The sequence below is a fragment of the Myxine glutinosa genome, chromosome 2 (assembly GCF_964187855.1).
Source record: "Myxine glutinosa chromosome 2, kmMyxGlut1.1, whole genome shotgun sequence".
Classification (NCBI taxonomy): Eukaryota; Metazoa; Chordata; class Myxini; order Myxiniformes; family Myxinidae; genus Myxine; species Myxine glutinosa.
In genome coordinates this window covers 149,992,810-150,011,420 of record NC_136262.1, presented here as the reverse complement: position 1 = coordinate 150,011,420, position 18,611 = coordinate 149,992,810, and the positions used below count along the sequence as shown (strand labels likewise).

The 18,611-nt window shown below is 43.1% G+C and overlaps 1 protein-coding gene across 8 annotated transcripts in view; it reads right to left on the bottom strand.

Moving 5' to 3' along the window:
- The window catches only part of CLN3 (CLN3 lysosomal/endosomal transmembrane protein, battenin), a 122,066-nt gene that overhangs the window by 55,196 nt on the left and 48,259 nt on the right, over positions 1-18,611 (bottom strand). For 3 of the 8 annotated variants that reach the window (XM_068100397.2, XM_068100399.2, XM_068100400.2), the window contains 5 exons: positions 18,234-18,267; positions 10,089-10,179; positions 7,216-7,296; positions 3,579-3,658; positions 1,480-1,565 (listed from right to left, as the gene is read on the bottom strand). In XM_068100397.2, the coding sequence (XP_067956498.2) occupies positions 1,480-1,565; positions 3,579-3,658; positions 7,216-7,296; positions 10,089-10,179; positions 18,234-18,267 (372 nt within the window). Of the gene's footprint in view, positions 1-1,479; positions 1,566-3,578; positions 3,659-7,215; positions 7,297-10,088; positions 10,180-17,870; positions 18,031-18,233; positions 18,349-18,611 lie in introns of those variants that run through there. The other 5 variants (XM_078771795.1, XM_078771794.1, XM_068100402.2 and 2 more) reach the window with 3 other exon arrangements.

Sequence of the window (18,611 nt, the reverse complement as noted above, 5' to 3'; positions counted from 1 at the left end):
TTCTTTCCTGGAAGTCCTGGCAGTGTCCATATGTTTTATACCTCTCCCACCGCCCCCTTCCCACGCCCCCCCCCCCCCCCAAAGCCCTCGCCCTCTCTCAGATCTCTCGATGTCTCCATGTCTCTCGGTCCCTGCTCTCAAATGTTGTGTTTGTGTCCTTCCCCCTCTCTCCCCATCTTGTCTACCGCTCCCTATGTTATATGTTTTATGTGTCGGTTTGTCTTTCTGTGTGATTAATGTTCGCTCTTTCACGAGCCTCGATCTTGTATACAAAAAAAAAAAAAAAAAAAAAAAAAAAAAAGTGCAAGGAGAGTGAGGAAGAGAGTTTTTGACAAAGATAGCCACCCCACCACCAGGCCGAGGCTCAGGTCTATCATACCGGAGGAGGGAGTAACCAGGAAGAGATATTAAGGAATCAGAGACATCTTGAAGGAGGAAAGTCTCTGTTAAGCAGATCAAGTCTGGATTGTCAGAAGCAACCTGTATGGAGAGATCAATCAGTTCTGTATGTAGACTGTATGGAGTATCAGTATGTATCGAGACTGTATGGAGACTGTATGTATGGAGACTGTATGGATCAACCTGTATGGAGACTATCGCTTCAATCAGTTCAGACCTCCTGAAAAATTAAAGATATTGAATGAAAACTATGTGAAGGTTATTAAACTTTTCCCAGGGCCCACATTTTGGGGTCACCGTGGACCACATCCTATGCAGAACATTGGCACTGCCGAAGCAGTTTGTTGGTTATCATACTGGTTGGGTCACTACCCCGACTCATGAAGTCAAGAAAGGAACAGGAATTTGGCCATTGTGCCGGCGATAGCTCACCAACTCTTTGCAAAGGATACCTTTAATATTTAATGTCCACCATGCAACTAATACCGGTAGATGGAACACCCGGTTTAGCATCCATCGGAGGGACGGCCCACACATTGATGAATCACCCTGTCTGTGAAACATCGGGATAGCAGTTTATAGCTGGGTCGGGATTCAAACCCATGCTAGACAGCTTAGAGGTGAATGTGCGCACCTCTAAGCCATCCTGCCAGCCATGTTGATAAATTATAACCTGAGATAGCAGATTGCCTGAAATTGTGTGTGTATGTGTGTGTGTGTGTGTGTGTGTGTGTGTGTGTGTGTGTGTGTGTGTGTGTGTGTGTGTGTGTGTGTGTGTGTGTGTGTGTGTCCACATTATGACCAATGGTCTATAAATTTCAACAGATTTTCATTGACCAGAAATTAAATAATTGTTCAGTATTCTACACTCTGTGACGTCTCATGAGTTGCAGTCTTCGTTTTCATCATGTGCATTGAAGAAGGAAACATGTGATTATACAAAGGAAAATTAAATCAAAAATGATAAACTTACATGTATTATTCTGCCTTTCATAAACAATGGCTTAATTAGAGTAAGGAAGTTTTATATAATTTAAAAGCCTAAAGAGCTGGTACATATAGGGTTAAAACAATGGTTACCTGTTAGACTCATGGCAACATTCACAGAAAAAGACACAACCAGGAAACTTCCTGATGAGAAGAGGGCACATGTTACAACTCGAATACTGCAAAGTGAAAAAGAAAAGATTATCATTAGTAAGGGTTGAATGTTTAAATCTCAGTTATTAAGTCGTCTGTACGTTTAACAAACTGATGCTTAAACAATAACTTAAAAGTTTAAGTCTCATGGAAGAGCTGACACATCTATCACATGTATGAAGAAGGCATCAGGAGACATAAATGTATTTTCACAAAATGCCTATTAAAATGCTTTATGTTCATGTTACCTTTTGCAATTTTTATTTGCAATTTGATGATTTGCTATTTTTATTTTTTCTTAATCTGTTCAAATGTAGAATCACAAGATGCCGTTCCGATTCCAGAGGAGCTTATTCTCTACAAGCATTACTTTTTATTATGTTCCTCCATGTTTCATATCGACAACTCAAATTTCAGTCTCAGAATCTTACTATAATGCACCAAATGTCCGTCCGTCTGTCTGTCTGTCCATTCCCAGGTACTGCAAAAACGGCTGAACCGATCGTAACGGAATTTTGGGTGGGTAATCCTGGGTTTTTGGGTGGGTAACACCCTGGAGTAAAATAGGCTATATTGTTTTTCCAATTTCAGCTTTTGTCTCCAGCATTTTCAGGTTTGGACTCCCGCCTAACGTTATTGTCCCGGGTACGGCAAAAACAGCTGCACCGATCGCAACGATACACCTCCATGCCTGTGGGATGCCCACGGGTGACCCCACTAGTTATTGTAATTTACAAAATGAACTGTTATTATGAAGTTTTATGTCACATACCGTTTTGTTATATTTCAATTTTGTTTGTTTGAGAATTTGAAGCATGAAATGAAATTGAACTGAAACTGAAATAAACAACAAACCCTTCCTCATATAGCCAGACTGCATTTTCATTAGAGCTTTGCCCCAATGTAGGACTCTGGATTAAAGGATACAGTTCCTGATAGAATGGAAAAGTGAAACAAAACATCCTGAGAAAGACATCGAGTGTGGAAAATGGAAGAGAAATACAGCTTTGCCACCATATTGGGGTTCAAGCTACAAAGTGTATGATACTATTGCTGAAAATTTTGATTGTAACACCCAGATATTATGTCCCACCCCCCCCCCCCTTCCCCTGCCCCTCCCCTCAAGCCCTCTCCCTTCTACAGATCTCCTGATATCCCCGTTCTCTGCTGTTGTACTTGTGTGCTTCCCCCTCTCTCCCCATCTTGTCTCCCGCTCCCTTTATTATATGTTTTATGTGTCCTTTTTTTGTTTTTTTTTGTGATTAATGTTAGCTCTTACACGAGCCTCGATCTTGTATACAAAACAAAACAAAAATTAAATAAAAGACAACACAAGATGGTATACATATGCACATCATTTTGTTTCACGACGCGATCAAAGATGACCGAATGGTGGCCATTTTAGTTGTAATGAACCTGATGTTGAACACGTCCTCAACCATTACTCGGACATGCATTTACTGAAATTGTAAAAACAAACTTGGCAAACAGACAATGAATGATCGCTTACATAAGCATGTCATATTCTTTCGAGATCACATCCAAGATGGCTGGCAGGCGGCCATTTTGTTACTTAAACGTGTCCTCAACCATTTCTCGACATGAATGGACCGATTTTGTTCAAACTTGGCACAAAGACAATACATGAGAGTATACATATGCAGAACATTCTGTTTTGTAATCCGGTCAAAGGTGGCCAATTGGTGGCCTTTAACTCCGTACAGCAAAACTACTATAACCAAGGGGGCTATAACATTTTACGTCTTTTTCTCCTTGTTCATAGTCGTTTTCAATTCATGGCTTCCTGGAGTGAACTTTCAGAGGAAAGATGTAACCTGCATGATGCAACTCATGTAACTTGTCTGACAGTATGCCATTGATACAAAGTTCGGTGCTGCCTAAATGTGGTGCCGCCACCTTTGTGGTACCTTCTCACCGAGTTGTATATGAGGCCACCCATAGGCCTACATACATATTTACAGAACTATTGGTAAAAATAAATACTTCAAAAGAAACTAAACATTCAAAACACTGATTACCTGTATGGAACATGATGTAAAAATAACGGTGCTGTGATTTTTAAAATCAGTGATGGTACGACGTCAGCAAGTAATATTGCCTGCGGGTGAAACAAAAGTACACAATTTTAGCAGAATTTGGAAATTAAACACAGGTTTGTTCCACAGGTGGGAAAAGAGGGGAATGAATGAGTGGAGGTGACCAGTGATCCTGGATTTAGGTTGTTTCACCAGAAGGGGGTTGATGGTGGATGGTGTGAGCCCTGCATAAACCTGGAGGAGAAGGGAAGGGGACAAGGCACAGAACGAGCAGAGGTTGCAAGACCAAAAAGGAGCGGGTGGAATACAGGGAGACCACCAACCTCTCTACCATGGTAAAGTGATAGACCCACGACTCATTTCATCGTGGGAGATTAAAGGCCTTGGTTTCCATGGCGTGAAGCTGAGCAAGATGTGAGGCAGGGGAGCCAGCTCAGAGGGAAGACCAGTACTCCATCAAGCTATGGATGAAGGCCTTGTAGATGGTTAAGAGTTTAGGTGTGCCAAGAAGGGACTTTTGACGACGGAGGATGCCCAATCGTGGCGACTGGCTTTGGAGGCCAACTTTGAAATGTGGTTTGCCCAAGAAAGATCATGGCTGATAGTGACACCCAAGAGTTTGAATGACTGATCTTTCTCAAGAGGATTGTTAAGAATGTTAAGTGGACATGAGGGTTTGCCAGATGGTCCTTTTGGAGAGATTGAGAGTGTGAGATTTGTCAGGATTGAAGGACATTCCAAGTGTTTGACCATATTTGATTTGTTTTCAAAGTTTGCATAGAGGGAAGAGGCCACAACCTGCCTGTCTGAAGGATGAGGGATGTCACGGCATAGTGTGAAGTCATCAGCAAATAGATAAAGATGATTCTCCAGAAAGTCAGATACATCATTGATGAAGATCAGGAATAGGCCCAGACTGGGGCCAGAACACTGCCTTGGGGAACTCCAGCCTTGACAGGGAGGGAGATGAAAGGATTCCCTTGAATGCCACACCTTGCCTATGAGAGTATGTGAAGCCAGTATAAGCCGTATAAAGTATAAACCAGTATAAGCAGTACAAACCAGTATAAGCCATGTGTGGAGTTGGCCTTGGATGCCATAGGTAGAGCACATCAAGGTAACAAGCCAGGCACCGGCCCATTTGGGGGGAGAGGAGGGGGGAACAGACACTACCACATGCCATTGGGAACACAGCAAGTAGACCTCTTCTTCCAAATCATGGCCTGCCAAAGGGTCATGCTGGCTCCAGATATATATATATATATATATATATATATATATATATATATATATATATACACAAATACATATATCAGAATATAATTTCAGTTCTCCAACCTAATGAGCATATGCAGTGACGTCACCGTCACGTACGTACGCTTTGCCTGCCAAGCTCCAGAAGAGCCATCTGACAGTGCGTAATTTAGATCTTAGTTCAGAAACTATCACAAGTGCATACAAAACTCACAGTTACCGACCTGGTTTCGCCCTTGTTGGGGCTTAATCAGAGCCGTCTCATGAGGTCCCCAACGCCAAACAGGAAATCAGGGCCGGCTCCCTTGACATATCTCGTGCCTTCGATACGGTCTGGCACCCCGCTCTACTCACCAAACTCTCCTCTTATGGTATCCATGGAAATCTCCACGTATGGCTTGCGGACTTCCTCTCTAGTCGTAGTCAACGTGTGGCCCTGAATGGAATTCTCTCATCTCCCCTTCCTGTTCCGGCTGGAGTTCCTCAAGGCAGTGGTCTGGGCCCTGTGCTTTTTCTGGTCTTCATCAATGATCTCTCCGACTCTGGAAAATCCTCTCTATCTCTTTGCTGATGGCTCCACTCTCTACCACTCCATATCTCAACCCTTAGATCGGCAGTCTGCAGGCTCTTCACTCTCTGCAGACCTGGACAAAATCACAGACTGGGTCTTTTGAAATCACAGCGTTTCGGTCTCACAATCTGCCATGATCTTTCCTGGGAAAACCACATTTCCAAGCTGGCCTCCAAAGCCAGTCGCCGACTGGGCATCCTCCATCGTGCGAAGTCCTTCCTTGGCACACCTGAGCTCCTCACTGCATACAAAGCTTTCATCCACAGCTCAATAGAATACTGCTCTCCCCTCTTCGCAGGTGCTCCTGCCTAACACCTAGCTCGGCTTCACGCGGGAGAAACCAAAGCTTTCAGAATCGATGGAATCTCCCGCGATCAAGCCGATTGTGAGGGCCTTTCACTCACTCACCTCAGGCAGGTTGGTGGTCTTTCTGTCTTCTACCGACTCCTCTCTGGCCTAGCTCCCCCAGCTCTGTCTGTGCTGTGTCTCACAAATATTCCTTCAGGTTGCAAAAGAACTGCCAGCAACCCTCTTCTGGTGAAACTGCCAAAATCAAGACTCTCTATTCACCTTCACTGTTTCATTCTTCTTTTCTCCCACCTCTGGAACAAACTCTCTCACTCTCTTCAATCCCTCTCTTCCCTCCAGGTCTTTAAAACAGCCGTTCACCTTAGCCAGCCAGCTCTTATCTTCCCCCATCGAAAACCTTGATCTTTTCTACCCCTGTTAATACACCCCAACTCCACCTCTTTCAATCTCTGACTTCATTCCTAAAATTCCTAGTCGTGTCAATTTGTTTTATACCGTGTACCCCTCCCCCCCCCCCCCCCCACCTTCCCCACCCAAGCCCTCTCCCTTCCACAGATCTCCCGATGTCCCTGTTCTCTACTGTTGTGCTTGTGTGCTTCCCTCTCTCACCCCATCTTGTCTCCCTCTCCCTTTCCCTTTGTTATGTTTTTTTGTGTTTTATTTGCTGATGTGTGTTTAATGTTCTAGCTCTTACACGAGCCTCGATTTTGTGTACTAAAAAAAAAAAAACGCTTATAAAGGGAAAGATCAGGAGATAGTGTTATCAACAGTCATGTCATGTGCGTCAGTTTAGCACAAAATGAGATTGTAAGAGATTTGTCGCCAACGGTCTTGTTGCGTCATGTCGGCATGTGTGCGGTGGGCTTAACACTAGCCAATCAAGCCTGGACAAAAGAAGAAATCAGGAATATTTATTTTCAGGTCAGGAATATTTATCAATATTCAAAAAGCGAAGCCCACCATGCACTTTTTACCTGCATCAGCCTGATCTAAGACCAATCAAATCTTACCTATCTGGATTGCCACATGGACTTGTGGACTTTTTGTGGGCAAAGTAAATAAGGCTATCGACCAAGGTAAATTATATGAAATTTGACAAGGTTTCTATCAATTTCCTTCAAGTGTTAATGAAGCAGGTTCAAGAATGATAAAACTTCTACGATAAAACAATACGTACATTCAAAGAAGGCAATATGTACTACACTTTTGATTTTCTGTTACATAATAACAAATAAATTCGGGAATACAATTTGGAAATTAAAATGCTCTTGGAGAGGTTGTTACAGCATAACGAATCAAGCAGACCAAGGAAATAATTTGCAATAACATCTGTTGCATCCATTTGATTGTTCATAATGTTGTACTGGTCTATAACAACAAAAGAAACACCGAAAACTAGAACAAAAAAGTTAATTGAAAATGTATCAAATTTATTGGTGGCAGGTGTGATCATTACGGACGAGCAAACAGTTTATTTATGCCTACCCCAGTTGATATAGGATTGCAATCATATGTGCTTGGTGAATTGGCAGAAAGAGTTTCCAGGTCGTCATCTGAAGAGTTGCTCTGAAAAACAAATAATTCTCAATAACTGTTCTGTGTCATCGTCGTCATGATCATCATCATCATCATCATCATCATCAATAGCATGAGTCATCCTCACTGGAAGCCCACAGCCTCAAGCAAGCTGGCCACTCTGACCGGATTCCCCAAGAGATCAAGCAGATTTTTCTGCTTCTGGGCCATTTATAGTGGATTTGGGATACCATACTGCAGAATTCATATTGTAACAGAATGACCGCACTGTGATTATTGCTGTTGAGTGTATCATACAATTAATCTCTGAGGGCCTTTATGGTGTGGTTCAATATCAATTATGAGTCTGACAGGCAGTTGGGTCTGGTTTTAGGCAACTGGTGCACCCACTCCAAACAGGAGCGACAGGAAGGGTTATGTTATTATCGTCTGTGGGGTATATAGATTACAGTAGATCTAGGCTTGGGCCTCAAGAACGTCAGAGGTGTATTCAGTTATCAAGTTTCCACCCTCCTGCTCTCTCTGTGGTAACAAACTTTTTCTTTATAAAAACCTGTACGTGGTCGTTCGGCACACGGGACTTTGTCATTAAGCTCAACGGAACTGGCTTAAAAAATTCGGCAACGGGTCGATTGGAAAACGCAAATATGGAGCTGTTCAAAGATTACATTACACACTATTTCTTTAGGAAGGTGCACTTGGGCTTGATTAAACCTCACTAATAAATCTAACACTCGACCCAAACAAAGCCAATGGAAATCTGACACAACAAAGCCGGACAGTATACAACAAGAAAGAGCAATAAGACATTGCAGACCCTCGCCAGGACGTGTTTTTAGTGATTTTAAAGTTAAAACAAATACGGCAGCTGAACGACGTGACCGATGACATGATCACTATTTTCTTTTCTCCACCAATATATCCCTAGACGACACTCAAGAAATTTCAACTTGATCGGATGAAGTTTTGTACTTGTTGAATTATGACATCATAATGGAGGCACCTATGACATCATCATTAACATATCTTATTCCCCATGGAGAGTTCTTTACAATGAGCCATATCTCAATTTTTTTTTTCTGTGCAGCACTTTCGGAGATATAGAGGTGCAAAGTTTTTCGGTTTTTCCAAGATGGCGCCCTTACCACGTGACCTATGATGTCATAATTATCATTAAAAAATTATACAGGAGGTCGTGCACCCATGGTGAAAACTTCCTGCTAATCGGGCCAACGCAATGCTTATAGCTTTTCAAAGCACCAATCATGTTTCACTTGAATTTCGTCAAGTTGTCATCGTGTATTTGCAGTTCCTTTTCCTTTACAGAGAAAGTTACAACTGATTACAATTGAAGTACAGGGTGAGCCAGAAATATGGTTATTTTTTAACACTCGTGTAAAGGTAATAAAAAGTTGTATTTCAAAACAATTTTTTTACAACAAAGTGAAGTACATAACATTCCATTTATTTGTGCAAAACAACATCTCGGAGATGCGCACCATTTCGTCCGACACATTCCTCCAATCTTGGACGCCAATTATATATTCATAACGTTCTGCAACATGGCCACGTCAATATCATTAATTTCGCATCTGATGTTTTCCTCAAGTTCAGGAAGAGTTTGTGGACGGTTAACATACACTTTCTCCTTCAGATATGACCACAATAAATAATCACATGCAGTCAAATCGGGTGACCTCGCTGGCCATGGAATATCGCAGTTTCTGGAAATGACATGCTTTGGAAAGAGCGCCCTTACAGTAGTCATGGACACTCTGGCGGTGTGGGAGGTTGCACCATCTTGCTGAAACCACGTCATTGGGCTCACTTCTGCAAATCTGTTTAATTCTCTGGAGAGGAAGTTAGAAACAATATCGGTATATCGAGCTGCAGTAACAGTGACGGCATTTCCGTTATCGTTCTCAAAGAAGTAAGGCCCTATGATGCCGAACACGAAAGTGCACACCACACTGTGGCTTTGGGACTGTGTAACGGTTTCGTGTGCATTTCTCTTGGGTTTTCATCTGCCCAAAAATGAATATTTTGCTTGTTGACATAGCCACACAGATGAAAATGTGCTTCATCAGACATGAACAAATTGTTAGCAATGTTTTGGTTTTCATTTCCGTCCATAAATGAAAGCATTCCCTCACAAAAATTATCGCGGGCAATCTCATTATCTTGGCTTAATTCCAGAACAGTTTGAATTTTATCGGGATAAAAGTTTAAATCCTTATGCAATATGCGGCGTAGTGAAGTGTGAGAAATTCTTAAGGCTGATGCATGCTTTCGGCTGGAGCGATGCGGATTTCTCAAAACTGACTCCCTTACACGCCTAATGTTTTGTGCCATTCTTACTGATTTGGGTGCTCCCGGCACTGATACTGTATACTGACCCGGTTTCTCTTTTAAAGTTGAACCGGTCCTCTCAATCTTCTGAATCCATAACTTGATAGCATGAACAGGGGGCACATTTCTATGACGTTGAACATTGAAATGGAGCTTGAATTGACGTTGTGCAGCAGTTGCACTATCATTATTCTTGTAAAAAGCTTTGATAGCGAAAGCGCGTTCTTCACTCGACCAGTTCCACATGGTCACTCAAGTGTTCTGCCTGCAAAAAATAAAACTAAATCAGTAGAAAATAAAAATAATAAAAATGCATGTTATGTACTTCAATATCATGAATGAATTTATTTTGAAATACAATTTTTTATTTCCTTCACACAAATTTTTAAAATGACCATATTTCTGGCTCACCCTGTATAAATAACTTGCTGCGATACTTTACGAGCAAGGTTAACTGCACAGTATTAGCTTACCACACCGGTGCTGTTGTACTGTTTATTGAGGATATCTTGAGCAGCGCTCAGCATCACCACATATGCAAAGTTATTGCATAGGCCAAGGAACCTGAAAATGGCTCAATTAGACACTACATGAAAACACTTCCAGCTGTTAAAAAAGAGGTATGTATTGCATAAAAACAAACAAGAAAATCGCATCATTTCGGACTAATGTATATGGGAAAACAATTCGATACACATTTGAAATATCTCAATTTCCAGCTGCTGTATCAATGATTGGACAGCTGCAAAGTTCAATTTAAAAAAAACATCAGCACATTGTTGATGTACTACCATGTAGCTAGAACAAGCTGCTTTAATGTAAGAGTGGATTGCTCAAATAGCAGGAATTTTCTACCCTCGTTAGCCCCACGCCACCCTAATACCTCCTCCTTCGAGATTACCAGTTTTCTCTCCTGCGAGTTTCCTTTTGTATTCAGCCCATGCATCCTTCCCCCCCCCCGCCACCCCCCTCCACCCCATTCCTCCCTGCATCCACTGATTGCCCAAGTCTGCCTCTACCTCGGCCTTCAGCTCTGCTGTTCATGCTTCCATCCTCTCTCGACTGTTTTTTTTTTTTCGTATACATGGTCAAGGCTCGTGGAAGAGCTATGGCAGAGAACATATCAGGACACGAACATAGTATCAAAGGGAACAGCAGGAGACAGGAGAAACACCAATAGCAGGGTGGAGGGAGAAGGTAGATGGAGACGGACAAACAAGGGATGCAGGTAACGATGAGGGGTAAGGGAGACGACAAGATATTAACAGGTGGATTAAGGTGGTTTAACAGATGTAACAAAATCCAGGTTTTGGATGGGAGATGACTTAAGATGATGGTAAACAGCTGTTTTGAAGACCTGGACCAAAGAATGAGATTGAAGAGAGTGTAGAAGGTGGTTCCATAGGTGGGGAAAAGAGGAATCAATGAGTGGAGGTGAGCAGTGGTTCTGAATTTAGGCAGTTTCATTAGGAGGGTGTTGCTGGTGGACCACGCGCGTCCTGCAGATACTTGGGGGCAGGGGGGAGGTCGTAGAGGGCAGAGGGTGCAAGTCCAAAAATGATGCCGAAGAAAACAGAGACCACCGACCTGTCGGCGATGGCGAAGTGATAGACTGCTTCATCACGAAAGATTCCAATGATCTTGAAGGCCTTGGTTTCCACAGCGTCAATCTGAGCAAGATGTGAGGCAGGGGAGCCAGCCCAGATGGGAGAGCATGCAGTACTCCATCAAGCTGAGGATGGAAGTCTTGCAAGCGGATAGGAGCTCAAGTATGCCAAGGAAAGACTTTATACGATGGAGGATGCCAGTCGTCATCTGGCTTTGAAAGGCCAACCAAATTTCGTCCGAAAGGCCATCAGACCAATCTTGAAATGTGGCTTGCCCAAGAGAGATCATAGCTGAGAGTGAGACCCGAGAGTTTGAGTGACTGAACATCTTCGAGAGGGTTGTTGAGAAAGTTGCTGGGAGGGTTTGCGGAACGGTCCTTTCGGAGAGAGTGAGTGAGTGAGTGAGTGAGATTTCTCAGGACTGAAAGACATGTTCAAAGTGTTTGACCAGTTTGTGATTTTGTCAAGGTCTAAGGACATTAAAGAGGGTGCTGCCTGTCTGTCAGAAAGATGAGAGATGTCACAGCAGAGTGAAGTTATCAAGGTAGAGTGACCAGGATTGAATCCAAATTGATGATCTGAGATGAGGCTCTTGGAGAAAAGGAATGATTTTATGTCAACTGCAATGATTGATTCGATGACCTTGCTGATGATTGGAAGCAATCGAATCAGTCTGTAGTTGAAGGGATCCATTTTTGCACCTTTTAATGTAATGTTACGATGTTGGCCGATTTCCCAGCAGATGGAAAATGGCCGAGGGTAAATGACAGGGTGAAAAGGGCAGAGACAGGAAGTGCAAGGGCAGGTTAGGACACGCGGGCTGATGCCATCTGGTCCAGTTGCAGAGTCACAGTCGAAGGTTGCCAGAAATTTTGACAACTTCTCAGGTGCAAAAGACAGAATTTATGAGCCGTTGTGAACAACTGGGAAGGGTGGGTAGAAAAAGAGTGGTTAGGGACACAATATTTTGAAGCAAATACAGAATTGAGGCATTTGGCCTTCTTATGAGTAAGGAGTCAGTTGTGGTTCCATTTGAAGTGAGAGAAGGGATAGAGGGGGAGCATAATCCAGAAACAGACTTAAAATTGAGCCACCATGTTTTAGAGGAGGGAGACGAGTTTGAAAACGCATTCTTGAGATTGGACAGATGTTGTTTTCTGGCTCTCCTGAGATTGGACAAACACTTGTGGGATTTGTTGAATTATCTGAGTTTGCTTTCGGTTCGGTTGGATTTGCCTTTCAGAAGAAGAATGCAAGTTGTTGTAAACTAAAAAGCAACTGCCTCACCACAGGATTCAGAGTACCAAGAGTGAGAGGATAGGTCAGATAACTCGAGACTAGATGGGATGAATCTGTGCATAAGAGAGAGCAGATTTCTGTGGAAGAATTCCCAGGCTGAGGTAATATCAGTGGCGGTAGACATAGGAGACCATTTGTGAAGAGAGATAGCAGCTTTAAGTCCCTGGCAGTTTGCCTGAGTGAACTTGCTAGACTTGCCAACGCTGAGGCTGTTTTCTGAAAATGGCCAGAGAGATGTTGACTTTCACAAACACATGACCAGGAGGAGACAATAGCCAGGGAGAGACACTAAGGAGTCAGGGATGTTCTTTTGAAGGAAGGATTCTGTTAAGCAGATGAGGTCTGGTTTATGGACAATGACCTGGATTGAGTGATCTGTCAGGTTGGAACGGAGGCCCCAAATCTTTAGGTCCATACAGTTAGGCACAGGCGATGGGGGGGAGGAGTAGTTGCTGATAAGATGTTAGGGATGTGGAAAGGAGCAGGGAGAGGGTGTGGGGTGGAGGGGAAGCCGGTGGAGGGGGAACAAGGGGAGGATGTGGTGGATTTTTAGAATTTGAATTTTTGCGGGCGAGGGGAAATGGATTGAGCTGAGGGATCAGAAGTACCAATAACTGGAATAGAGGAAGCGAAAACGAAGCAAAAAAAAAAAAAACGGAGGGGAAGCACACTGGACTATCACAGGTTGGCCCGACATAACTCAGAAGATGAATTAAACGATTCAACACAGCAGGATACGGGTCGGAACAGAAAAATAGATGAAAAACACAAACAGTAAAACGAATAAAAATGAAACAGTAAAATACAACATACATGGTCGGGGAAAGTTAGCTTAGAAGAACTGGTAGGAGAGAGAGCGCCAATCAGTCGGCAACGTGCACTGATCCCCGAACCGGAAGTGAGAATAAAAGTACCAGTTCCTTTTGTCATGTTGCGTCCTGATCTGTTCATGTACCAGAACTAGCTCTTCAACGAGACTTGACCATGTACACAAAAAAATGAACAGAGCGTACGCTCTCCTTAAAGCCAAACAGTCTCCTTAAAGCCATACAGTCTCCTTAAAGTCAAACAGTCTCCTTGAAGCCAAACAGTCTCCTTAAAGCCATACAGTCTCCTTAAAGTCAAACAGTCTCCTTGAAGCCAAACAGTCTCCTTAAAGTCAAACAGTCTCCTTAAAGCCAAACAGTCTCCTTAAAGACAAACCGTCTCCTTAAAGCCAAACCGTCCCCTTAAAACCAAACGGTTTCCTTAAAGTCAAACGGTCTCCTTAAAGCCAAACGGTCTCCTCAAAGCCAAACAGTCTCCTTAAAATCAAACAGTCTCCTTAAAGTCAAACAGTCTCCTTAAAGTCAAACAGTCTCCTGAAAGTCAAACAGTCTCCTTAAAGCCAAACAGTTTCCTTAAAACAAAACAGTCTCCTTAAAGCCAAACATTCTCCTCAAAGTCAAACGGTCTCCTTAAAGTCAAACGGTCTCCTCAAAGTCAAATGGTCTCCTTAAAGCCAAACGGTCTCCTTAAAGTCAAACAGTCTCCTTAAAGTCAAACAGTCTCCTTAAAGCCAAACAGTCTCCTTAAAGACAAAGTCTCCTTAAAGACAAAGTCTCCTTAAAGTCAAACAGTCTCCTTAAAGTCAAACAGTCTCCTTAAAGTCAAACAGTGTCCTAAAAGCCAAACAGTCTCCTTAAAGCCATACAATCTCCTTAAAGGCAAACAGTCTCCTTAAAGGCAAACAGTCTCCTTAAAGGCAAACAGTCTCCTTAAAGGCAAACAGTCATCTTAAAGGCAAACAGTCTCCTTAAAGGCAAACAGTCTCCTTAAAGCCAAACAATCTCCTTAAAGCCAAACAATCTCCTTAAAGGCAAACAGTCTCCTTAAAGCCAAACAGTCTCCTTAAAGGCAAACAGTCTCCTTAAAGGCAAACAGTCTCCTTAAAGGCAAACAGTCTCCTTAAAGGCAAACAGTCTCCTTAAAGGCAAACAGTCTCCTTAAAGGCAAACAGTCTCCTTAAAGTCAAACAGTCTCCTTAAAGTCAAACAGTCTTGCCACCTGCTTTTCCACCCATGATCTTATTACTCCTGCTCCCTCAAGGGAACAACCAGCTCAAATGTGCTCATTCAAAAGCCCATACCTTGATTACCTCCTTCAGTCTAAGCCCGTGGTTCTTAACCTGGGTTCGACCGAACCCCAGGGGTTCAGCGGAGGTCCTCCGAAACGCATTGCAATTTGTTTTTTTTGTTTTTTTAGTTTTGTATCAATTTTGAATCTATGTGTAATTTCGCTTATTATTAATATTATTATTTTGCTATGTGTGTTACGAACGAATGGAAATGTTATTTGTAATTGTATTCCCATCCCATTCATGGTTTCTATGGTCTGTGTTTAAGATAAGTTGTTTCACACTGACTGTTGTAAGTTGAATCAATGAGCAACTTGCTAATTCTGTTGATGGTGCTTACTTGCTTACTTACTTACTGGATTTTGGACTTTGCAGGTGTTCGGAAATTCCAGTGAATAGCCTCGATTAGCTTGCCGTGTGCCGTGCGTCATTGGTCGCGCCTTACTTTGGAGTTACTGATTCATTGAAAAGTAAGTTGGAAATGTTTGTGGATATGCAGGGCGGGTTCAGAGTTATATTAAAGTCAAAAGTGGATGGTGATTATAAAATATGATTGAATTACTCAGAAAATTAGGTGGAGGTGATATAACTCCTTTGGTCCCAATTCAAAACTAACAATTCGCAGGTTTCTATGTAATATTATAATGGGATTTGAGGTGACATAGAGTTGAGTAGATAATAAATCCCGTCATCGTAACGATAAGTTATGTTTTCTTCGTTAAAATTTCTCAGTTTTCAGAGGGGGTACTGATTATATTTAAGCATGTTCCTTTTTAAATTTTTGTCATATAATTATTTGCCCGAACTCAATTAAGATCAGTTTGTTACTTCTTTTTTTTTTTGCAGTATGTCGAGCAAAAAAAGGAAGTGGTCGGAGGATTACTTGCGGTACGGGTTCACGTGTTTGAAGGAACGGGACGGAAGTCAGCATCCTCAATGCATGCTTTGCAATGTCAAGTTGAGCAACTCCAGCCTAGCACCAGCAAAACTACGGGAACACTTCAAAAAACTGCACAGCGAGGGGCAGTACAAAGACGCAACGCTGGATGAATTCAAATTGAAGGGAGTCCGATTCGACGCAAGTGCTAACTTGCCCACTCTCGGCTTCGTTCCAATTGACAAACCGATCCTCACCGCGCTGTATGAAGTTGCGTACCTGATCGCAAAGCAGGGCAAACCGCACACCGTTGGCGAGACACTCATCAAACCGGCCGCGTTGAAGATGGCCAACATCATGCTGGGAAAAGCTGTTGAAAACAAGTTGTCTCTCGTTCCACTCTCAAATGACACCATCAGATGCAGAATCGACGACATGAGCGACGACATCCTCACCCAGGTAGCTGCAGATTTAGTCGCGAGCCCGACAAAATTCAGCCTTCAATTCGACGAGACCACCGACGTTTCGAATTTGAGCCAGCTCATCTTATTTGTGCGTTATGTCAAGGGAGACGAGATCAAGGAAGACTTTCTGTTCTGCAAGCCTCTCACAACAACGACGAAGGCAGCTGACGTGAAGAAGCTTGTGGACGACTTCTTCAGAAGCAACGGCCTCTCGTGGAACATGGTGTCTGCAGTTTGCTCGGACGGAGCTCCAGCCATGCTGGGATGCAACTCCGGTTTTGGAGCGCTGGTGAAGGCCGATGCACCACACATCATCGTCACGCACTGTGTCCTGCACAGACACATGCTGGCATCAAAAACCCTGCCTCCAAAACTGGCCAATGTTCTGAAAATCGTCGTTGAAACTGTCAATTACATGCGAAGCCGTGCTCTGAATCATCACATCTTCAAAGAGCTGTGCAATGAAATCGGCTCTGAATTCGAAGTCCTTCTCTACCACTCTAACGTTCGATGGTTATCACGAGGGAAGGTAGTGAGCTGTGCCTTGCGTGTAGAATTAGCCCTGTTTTTGCGAGAACACCAGCATTGCCATGCAACGCACTTCCAAGAGTCAGAGTTCATCCTCACCTTGGCGTACTTGGCTGACATCTTCGACGCACCCAATCATCTCAATTGCCAGATGTAGGGCGGTGGAGTGAATGTCATCGAATCTGAAGAAAAGCTGAGCGCTTTCCGAAAGAAGTTACCATTGTGGAGGCGGAGAACAGAGAACGACAACTTCGCGAACTTTTCGCTGCTGGACGAGTGCATGAGCAGGATCGAAGATGAGTCTGAAGTTGGAGGCACTGCTGTACCGGGGGAGCTGAAGCAAGTGATTGCCACGCACTTGGATGAGCTGGGAAAGTCATTCGACGGCTACTTCCCTGACCAAGAGCAATACCCAGCATGGGTGGGGCAGCCATTTACTTTCGACATTGCAACGGCAGATGTCAATGAACAATACCTCGACGACCTCATCGAACTTCAGCAGAACCAGACTAAAAAACAACTCTTCGGCACAACAACGCTCCCAACGTTTTGGTGCCGCCAAATGGAAGGGTATCTTCACATCGCTAAAATTGCCCTTGAGACCCTCACGCCGTTCGTTACAACGTATCTCTGCGAGCATGCGTTTTCGAAACTGGTGGACATTAAAACAAAGAAAAGGAGCAGTTGCATGCGAAAATGATTTGAGGGTGGCCCTTGCTAAAACAAAACCACGCATTTCCCAGATTGTCTCCCGAAAAGAAGAACAGAAAACACATTAAGGTGCAATTCTTCTTATTTTTTTGGTCAAATTTGAGGGGTTCCACGAGTGTTCGGTGGGTTTCGTTGGGGTTCGGCGCCATTAAAAAGGTTATGAACCACTGGTCTAAGCTAACCGCTCACCTCCACTCATTTGGCTCCTCTCTTCCTTCATCTGAGGAATTGTCTCACTGAATGTCTCACTGTCTCACTGTGACAATCCAGTCACATTTTCTTATCCATTTCTTCAAGATGGCAATTCCAACTGCCATTTCATGCTATTCCCGACTACAAGAAGAACTCGTTTTATCTACCCCTCTTATTGAGCCTTCCCTTAGGTGCAACTACACTTCGTCCACATTTCTCCGTTTGCCGGCTTTTACTGTCTGCTCATGTGGCCTTGATTGACTTGATGGTTGAGTGAGTAAAGTGTTGTTGAATTGCCTTCACTGGTGTGGGTTTAATTGCAAATTACCACTACATTAGTGGTAATGTTCACAGCATAAAGGGAGTGGTGACCTGTCCTGGATTAACTCTAGTGGTGAAACGTTCATACCTGGTTGTGAGCACAATTAGAAGATTATGGTATCGGCTCAACCATCACATACCTGCTGTGTACTTTGTCTTATCTTGTCCATATGTCCCTAGTCATCGTGCTGTCCATGTTTTTCTTTCATTTGTCCATCTCTCATTTGCCTGTTCCCCGCTCCTCCAGTAGTCATACATATGTCACCATCTGTCGTTCAGATCAATCACCAGCTTCCATCTCTACATTAATACAAATGACAGGTGCGGAAGACTTCACGAGCACCCTACCAAGAAAAGGTCGCATCGATCTGCCCTCAGTACTTGATGTAGTTTATGAGAGGTTTAACTATATCCAACCAAGGAAAGTAGTATGATGCATCCCCAGGATAAGATTTGTTTGAAATATTGCATTGGTAAACAGGTGAAATTTACAACAGACTTACCAGAAACCTGTAATATTTCTCCAGAAGCTAATTCCTGATAATGAAAAAGAAAACACGTTTTGAACCAGTTTGTCACATGCTTATGTCATGTAATCATGTAAAATGTAATTTAAAAAACCAAACACACACACAATGATCAATGGCACAAATTACACCTAAGCGAAACGTACATCAGTTATCTAGTTCCGTAAAGTCGTGTCCGACTTCTGGTGACATTCATGATCAGATCTTGGAGACGGCGGCAGGGATTTTCGAAGCTCCACACGGTCTCCACGTTTTCAAAGTTAAGTCTGTTCACAATTGTATTTTGTCGAAACTGTATTTATCTTTCGGTGTGTGAAGTTATAGTGTGCACCTTGGAAGTTTCTCGGTGTTTAT